The sequence below is a fragment of the Colobus angolensis genome, unplaced genomic scaffold (assembly GCF_000951035.1).
Source record: "Colobus angolensis palliatus isolate OR3802 unplaced genomic scaffold, Cang.pa_1.0 Scaffold85, whole genome shotgun sequence".
Taxonomy (NCBI): domain Eukaryota; kingdom Metazoa; phylum Chordata; class Mammalia; order Primates; family Cercopithecidae; genus Colobus; species Colobus angolensis.
The window spans coordinates 9638463-9646889 of NW_012122376.1; the positions used below are offsets into that span (position 1 = coordinate 9638463).

General features: G+C 47.7%; 1 protein-coding gene across 2 annotated transcripts in view; it reads left to right on the forward strand.

Annotated features, from left to right (window-relative positions):
- Positions 1-8427, forward strand: part of SFXN4 (sideroflexin 4) — a 25692-nt gene continuing 17265 nt past the window's right edge. Inside the window, exons 1-8 of one of the 2 annotated variants that reach the window (XR_001000469.1) lie at positions 1-1322; positions 2953-3027; positions 4278-4304; positions 4408-4462; positions 5572-5597; positions 7290-7343; positions 7427-7483; positions 7621-7686. Coding sequence is in view for 1 of the 2 variants with exons in the window: in XM_011930270.1 (XP_011785660.1) it covers positions 5586-5597; positions 7290-7343; positions 7427-7483; positions 7621-7686 (189 nt within the window). In the remaining variant the exon portion in view is untranslated. Of the gene's footprint in view, positions 1323-2952; positions 3028-4277; positions 4305-4404; positions 4463-5571; positions 5598-7289; positions 7344-7426; positions 7484-7620; positions 7687-8427 lie in introns of those variants that run through there. The other variant, XM_011930270.1, reaches the window with a different exon arrangement.

The following is an 8427-nucleotide window of genomic DNA, read 5'->3' on the forward strand; positions in this document are numbered from 1 at the left end:
GGCTGGCCCGGGTGACCTTGGCCAGGCCACGTGGGCGCCCCCCGTCTCCGTTTCCCCGTCCCGGAGTTGTGCAGGGTACGCGCACCACCGGCCTTCACCCCTTAGGGCGCGGGAGGGGACGCAGGGGAAACCCAAGCTGCCCACGTCACCCTCCAGATCGCCCTCTCGGAGGGGCCCAGTCGGCGCAGGTGGCTGCTCCCTACTCCCTGAGCTGTGGCTGAGCAACAGATTGGGGAGAAACAGGCCCTCCCACCTTGGTAAGCCCAGCCACTCTCAGTGAGACCCCCGAGGCTTTGGGAAGCCACCCGTGGACAGGAAATAAGCAGGACTCACCTCCCTGCGGTGTCTAGGGCAGCACCGTCCAATAGAAATACAATGTGAGCCTTACAGGCAATTAAACATTTTCTAGTAGCCACGTTAAACAAGATAAAAAGAAAAGGTGAAATTTTTAACAATACAGTACATTTAGCCCAGCAGGTGCAAAATACTAACATTTCAACATGTAATCAGTAAAAAACATTCCTGAGATATCTTACCCGCTTTTTTGGTGCAGTCTTCCAAATCCGGCGTTTGTTATACCCGGAGCACATCTGCGTTCAGCCGCGTGTGGCGAATCGGAGAGCAGGGCTTTAGGGGGTTCTCTTTTAGGCCTCTCCTAAAGTGGAGTCCAGCCCTATTTTCTTAGATGGGGAAATTGAGAAGGGACAGTGAGCTCCGGTTGCTCCAGCAGAACCAGAGCTTAAAGCCAGAACCACTACAAAGTTTGGGGTTTGCTGGAGCAAACCTCCTTTCCCCAGGGTGACCCCAGCTGCACCATTGAGCCCTTAATGGGGCGTCCATCCTTTGTCACTGGAGTGAAGCCTTATAGCAAGCAGAGACCGAGGCCACAGATTCTGAGATCTTCTAGGCCGTTGCTTCGAGGTCATATGTGAGATATGAACATAGGATCATTTGAACCCCAAAGTCTGAGATTTTAACCCTCAAGGGCAATTGATACTGAGCGGTTAAGGGCACACACTTCGGAATCATTTACTGGCTATGTTGCCTTGAGTACATTCATGAGTCCCTCTAAGCCTCAGCTTCCTCACCTGGAGAATGGAGAGGTTGGAAGGATCCCAGGAGATGATGCCAGTAACAGGCAGATCACAGACCCTGGCAGGTTCTCAAAAAAAAAAAAAAAAAAAAGCCTACTGTTACTATTATGTCTTTATTTTTCTGCTGCTATTAACCTCTCTGTTGCTTTTCTCCCTCATAAGTCCTTTATTCGACGACTTCTTCAATGGACAGAATTATTAGATCCTACAAATGTGTTCATTTCAGTTGTAAGTATTGTCTTCAGAGCTAATGAATTTCACATTTTATTTTGAAACTTAAAGACCGCATGTCCCTTTTTTTTTTTCAGACGGAGTTTTGCTCTTGTTGCCCAGGGTGGAGTGCAATGGCACCATCTCAGCTCACAGGAACCTCTGCCTCCCGAGTTCAAGTGATTCTCCTGCCTCAGCCTCCCAAGTAGAGATGGGGTTTCTCCATGTTGGTCAGGCTGGTCTCAAACTCCCAACCTCAGGCCCAGCCCACATGTCCCTTTTAAAAGCAGCTGAAATAACAATCTGCATATATTATTGTGTTTGTTCCGTCTGAATGAGCTTGTCAGATTGGAAGGGGTAAAGAAAAGCGTACATCTGACCATGGGCCATGCCTCGTGCCTTTAATCCCAGCACTTTGGGAGGCCGAGGCAGGTGGATCACCTGAGGTCAGGAGTTCGAGACCAACCTGACCAACATGGTGAAACCCCCATCTCTACTAAAAATACAAACATTAGCTGGGTGTGGTGGCAGGCGCCTGTAATCCCAGCTATTTGGAAGGCTGAGGCAGGAGAATCACTTGAACCCAGGAGGCGGAGGTTGCAATGAGCGGAGATCGCACCACTGCACTCTAACCTGGGTGACAAGAGCAAAACCCCATCCAAAAAATAAAAAAAAGAAGAAAAAGAAAAGCGTACATCTGTTTAACAGGTAATATCAGGCCCAGGCCGGGTGCTGGTGATTCAGAGAGAAACAAATCTTCCACATGATGGAGGACAGACTGGCTAAACTGGTCACGTCCTGGGCGACAACAGTGAAATTCCGTCTTTAAAAAAAAAAAAAAAACGAAAAGAAAATGTAATAAAATTAGAAGCAAATATAACCAGATGTTTACAGTTGTTAATTCTGGGTGAGGGGATTATAGTGTGTAGCCATTCTTTGTAATTTTTGTATTTAATTATTTTTTCTCAAATTAAATGGAGGCTGGCTCGTGTCTATAATCCCAGCACTTTGGGAATCTGAGATGGTAGGATCTCTCGAGAATGAGAATTTGAGACTAGCCTGGGCAATACAGCGAGACCCTATCTGTACAAATAAAAATATAAAGTTAGCCAGGTGTAGTGGGTTGTGCCTGTAGTCACAACTAATTGGGAGGCTGAGGCAAGAGAATCACTTAAGCCCAGGAGTTCGAGTCTGCAGTGAGCTGTGATCACACCACTGCACTCCAGCCTGGGCGACAGAGTGAGACTCTGTCTCTTAAAAAAAAAAAAGGAAAGAAAGAAAAAGAGGTAAGACTGAACTGATTAGACGTGGAAGTGGGTGAGGGAGAAAGACTTCCAGGTTTCTGGCATGCATAGCCAGGGGATGGTGGTAACCATTCAGTGAGATGAGACAGTTGACATCAGAGAGTGGGGGAGGTGACAGCACGATCGCGGGCCGCTGCTGGAGCATCTAGGAAGAGGAAAGCGTAAATCTGAATGGCACTCAGGGCTATCCTAATGGCTAGAGAGCCTAGGGCACCTCGTGGCTTGAAATCAGGCATGCAGTTGAAGTCCAGTGCATGCTGGTGAGTGAACTGGTGATTCCTACATCTGGGGATAAACCTGAACAATTTGAGATCATTACTTGATTTCTTGATGTCTAATTTTAGGAAAGTATAGAAAACTCGAGGCAACTATTGTGCACAAACAAAGATGCTTCCAACCCTGCCTCGGGGGACCAAAGGGTATGTTTCATGTGCTCAGGTCTGGCTGGTTGAAGGCTGGGTGTAATTGCCCTCAGATGGGTGTGCCTGCATGGTCAGGTGGAATTTGGCCATTAATCTCTGTCTCCATCTCTTTTCTTTCTTTTTTCCTTCCCTTGGGAGCCACTGTTCTATTGGCTATTAATGCTGTCATTGTTATATACTGCCCAGAGGACCAGCTTTGCAAAACTGGGTTAGTTTTTTAAGTGTAGTTAGAATTCTGTCCCATAAACCAGACAGCAAGATTCCTCCCATGCAGTGGACTTTTGTGGGGATTCCCTGCAGCTGATTCCTGGAGGCCCATGGCAAACTCCAGAATTCAGACAGGGCTCTGAGGTCAGAATTCATTCTGCACTGCAGGCAGTGTTCCTGCTGATAGGCTCAAACGAGCCTGTCGAGGTTCCTTATCTACCTCGCAGTGTGTGGGGCTTTCTGGAGCTCACAAACACCAGTTCCTCAAGGCAGCCTATGGAGAGCTCACATATTTAACTCACTTTTTCTAAGAATGTGTTGGGGACCCTGGGCTGACAGCTTGGCTCTATTGCAAGTCACTTGGCTTATGGCATGGTGTGTCATCAACACACAGCCTGCTCTGCTCTAAGCCAGAGGCAAGCCGGATTCAGGGACTCATCTGAGGGGTAAGTTAGGTGTTGGTCTTCTCCAAGGGTAGAGACAGGACTTTTTTAGGTTCTGGTCAGTTTCTCTCTGTGGCTCATCTCTGCTTGCCATTAGTTCATTTTTTGATTCATATGATCCATTTATTTTGATTTGTTCTGTCGATGTGGTGGAAAACAGCTCTGGCTTTCACTTTCTGAAAGGTAGAGCAAAGGTGGTCCCAGAAATGAGACTGGCAAAGAGATTCTTTGGTGCTGAGCCACCTTTAAAAGCCTTTTTTTTTTTTCTTTTTAAGGCTGGGTGTGATGACTTACCCCTGTAATTCCAATGGTTTGGGAGGATGACTTGATGCCAAGAGTGCGAGACCAGCCTGGGCAGTATAGCGAGACCCCATCTCTACTGAAAATTAAACAACTAGCTGGGAATGGTGGCGTGAGCCTGCAGTTTCAGCTACTCAGGAGGGTGAGGTGGGAGGATCGCTTGAACCCAGTAGTTCAAGGCTACTCTGCAGTGAGTGAGGATTGTGTCACCGCACTCCAGGCTGGGTGGCAGAGCAAGACCTTGTCTCTTAAAAAATATTTAAAATGAAACAAAGCTATTCTTTTTTCTCCTTTAAGATACAAGAAGCTTGGAAGCGGAGTCTTGTAAGTTTCAGTCCCTTCCTAATTTTTAGTGTCCTAAAATAACAAAACCAGACATCTTTGCATCTCTCCTCTTGCATCTAACCTTGCATCTCTCCTCTTGAAGGCCACAGTGCATCCCGACAGCAGCAACCTGATCCCCAAGGTTTTTCGACCTGCAGGTGAGTTGGCTCTAATTTTCAGAAGTGGATTGGGAAGATGTAGTTTCTAACACTTAGAAAACTCTGCCTGCCAGATCACCTGGGGTCAGGAGTTCGAGACCAGCCTGGCCAACATGGTGAAATCCTGTCCCTACTAAAAATGTAAAAAATTAGCCGGGCATTGTGGTGGCACATGCCTATAGTCCCAGCTACCTGGGAGGCTGAGGCAGGAGAATTGCTTGAACCTGGGAGCCGGAGGTTGCAGTGAGCTGAGATTGAGCCATTGCACTCCAGCCTGGGCAACAAGAGTGAAACTCCATCTCAAGAAAAGAAAAAGAAAACTCTGCCTGCTTTGCTTCAATTATTTTTCCCCCAGCAGGATTTCTTTTTTTTTTGTTTTGAAACAGAGTCTCGCTCTGTCACCCAGGCTGGAGTGCAGTGGCACAGTCTCAGCTCACTGCAACCTCAGCCTCCCGAGTAGCTAGGATTACAGGCGCCCGCCACCATCCCCGGCTTGTATTTGTATTTTTAGTAAAGACGGGGTTCACTACGTTGGTCACGCTGGTCTCAAACTCCTGACTTTGTGATCCGCCCATCTTGGCCTCCCAAAGTGCTGGAATTACAGGCGCGAGCCCCTGTATCTGGCCTTGTTATAGTAATTTTATGTACATACTTTATTATTATTATTCTTATTATCATTTTTAGAGACAGGGTCTCACTCTGTTACCCAGACTGGAGTACAGTAGCACCATAATAGCTTAAAGCAGCCTCCAACTCCCAGGCTCAGCTGATCCTCCTCTCCTCAGCCTCCTGAGTCGCCGGGACAACAGGGTTATCCTGCCATAACCTTCTTTAAATGTTTTGTGGAGATGGGGTTCTCACTACCTCTACAAAATGGAGGCTGGTCTCAAACTCCTGGCCTCAACCCATCCTCCAGCCTCAGCCTACCAAAGTGCTGAGATCTTGACCCACCATTTTATTAGAAAAAAAAAGAATGAGTGGAAAGAGTCCTTTGAGGTCTGTGCCTTCTGGAAGCTGGGGAAGAGGTGCTCAGGTGGGTGGTCCCCTTCTGGCCCCCTCTGCCTGGGCAACTGTGGTGACCGACACCTCCTCTCTTCTCTTCCTGCCAGCGTTCCTGCCTTTCATGGCGCCCACGGTGAGCAAGCAGACATTCGCCGTTAGGAGACTAGGGGCTTGGGAAGATGGCCACTCTCCTCCTAACCTCAGCTGTGTCCCTCCAGCTCCAGACCCCTGTCCCATGACTGCCTGATAGATGGTTGTGGACCCCCACTGATAACCCATGGCTGCCATTCATATGTCCTTGTCTCCACTCCCTGCCTCTCCCCACATCCTCCCAGTCAGGCATCCGGGCCTCTGGAAGGCCACAGCTTGGCAAGGTCATCCCTTTGCTGAACACCAAGTATGCGCAGAGCACTGGAGAAGCGGCCAGTGAGTTAGGATGCGCTCCCTGCACGAACCCCTCGCCACCAAGTCCTCCTCTGACACAGCCCCTCACCTGGGACCTGGCATTGTCCCCATGAGACCTGGCATTGTCCCCATGGGGCTTTCCCACCTTAGTCCTCGGAAGGTGGTTTTTGTGGTGATTTTTTGTTTGTTTTTTGAGACAGAGTCTCGCTCTGTCACCTAGGCTGGAGTGCAGTGGCACAATCTCAGCTTGCTGCAGCCTCTGCCTCCCGTGTTCAAGCAATTCTCCTGTCTCAGCCTCCTGAGTGGCTGGGATTACAGGTGCCCGCCACCACGCCCAGCTAGCGTTTTTATTTTTAGTAGAGACGGGGTTTCGCCATGTTGGCCAAGCTGGTCTCGAACTCCTGACCTCAGGTGATCCACCCACCTTGGCCTCCCAAAGTGCTGGAATTACAGGCATGAGCCACCATGCCTGGACCGTTTTTTGTTTTGTAAAATACGGTCTTGCTCTGTTGCCTAGGCTGGAGTGCAGTGACGCAATCATAGCTCACTGTAAGTTCAAACTCCTAGGCTCAATCGATCCCCCTACTTCAGCCTTCTGAGTAGGTGGGACTACAGGTACTCGCCACCATGGGGCTAATTTTTTAATTTTTACCAGAAACAGAGTCTTGCTACATTGCTCAGGCTGGTCTTGAACTCCTGGGCTCAAGGGATCCTCCCAGTTTGGCCTACCAGAGAGCTGGGATTATAGGCTTGAGCCACCACTCCCAGCCTAGGAGGTACTTGTCCACACCACAGGCTGGCTCCTGTCTGCTTCCCCTAGCAAATATGTACTACTTCTTCTTTTTTTTCTTTTTTTTTTTTTGAAACGGAGTCTTGCTCTGTCTCCCAGGCTGGAGTGCGGTGGCACGATCTTGGCTCATTGCAACCTCCACCTTCCAGATTTAAGTGATTCTCCTGCCTTGGCCTCCTCAGTAGCTGGGATTACAGGTGCGCACCACCACACTCGGCTCATTTCTGTGTTTTTTGTAGAGACAGGGTTTCACCATGTTGGCCAGGCTGGTCAAGAACTCCTGGCCTCAAGTGATCCTCCCACCTCAGCCTCCCAAAGTGCTGGGATTACAAGAGTGAGCCACCACGCCCAGCTAACAAATGTATACATCTTAGCCACCCTGCTGGGCTAAGGCCCTCGAGATGGCCTGCTGTGTGCTCCTGGATGTCCTTAGAGCCGCTAGTTTGGTGCTTGGCAGGTGCTCTCACTCAACCTTGTCTACCAACCGGCAGCCCCTGTACCCACCACCAGCCTCTCCTGCCCCAGCTCCCTGGGGGCTCAGTTCTCTGTCTCCCCTGGGAAGTTCTTTGCTACTGCAAGTTCTCCCTCCACAGAAACACTTGTAACTCTGTTCCACTTTCTTCTTAAAAGGTATTTTTGTCAATGATGCCACCAAAAGGGATCAAGTCCGTGATTTTACCTCAGGTAGCCATTCTTCCTGTTTCACGATCACTAAATTCTGTGATGCTTGAAACCAAACTGCGATCCGTTTGCCCCTCTCTCGGCAGGTTTTCTTCTATACCTACATGACAGCGTTCAACAGCATCAATGGAAACAGAAGTTATGTGAGTATTATGAGACGCAGAGGGTGTGGGGTTTTGTGTTACTTTTTTTGGAATTTGTTGTATGTATTCGTTTTAAAATTATCCTTGCCGGATAAAACTGTGATACTTGCTAAATAAGTACTTTTGTTTCTCCTTAGACTTGTAAACCAGTAGAAAGATCATTACTAATGGCGGGAGCTGTTGTTTCTTCAACCTTCTTAGGAGTAGGTATTTTTGGAATCTGTCAAATCTTCTTTATTCCTCAGAATCCAGGAAGCTTTATTTATTCTAGTTACAAATTTATGTTCCAATTTAAACAATTTAGAAAGTATGAATAGGAAATAAAAGTCGCCTGTAATCCTATTATCCCAAAATAATCATGTTAATAGTCTAAGTTTCTAGGCATATACATGGTACTGGTATCTTTTTATTTTTTTATTTTTTATTTTTTTTTATTGAGACAGAGTCTCGCTCTGTTGCCCAGGCTGGAGTGCAATGGCATGATCTCAACGCACTGCAACCTCTGCTTCCTGGGTTCAAGTGATTCTCCTGCCTCAGCCTTCCGAGTAGCTGGGATTACAGGCACGCGCCACCACAGCCAGCTAATTTTTTGTATTTTTTAGTAGAGAAGGGATTTCACCATGTTGACCAGGTTGGTCTCAAACTCTTGACCTCAGGTGAGCCACCACGCCTGGCCAGTACTATGATCTTTTTAAAAATTGTTATATAAATTGTGTGTTATAAATATGTTATATAAACTGTGTTATATAATTTGTGTATTGCTTTGGATGTCAGGACACTGTACTGGTGAAAGATGGAGATGTTAGCATCAGACAAGCCTGGGCCTTCATGCTGGCTCAAACCTTTAATGGCTCTGTGACTCTCGACAACTTTCTTTTTTTTTTTTTTGAGATGGAGTCTTGCTTGTCACCCATCTGGACAAGCTGGAGTGCAATGGTGCAATC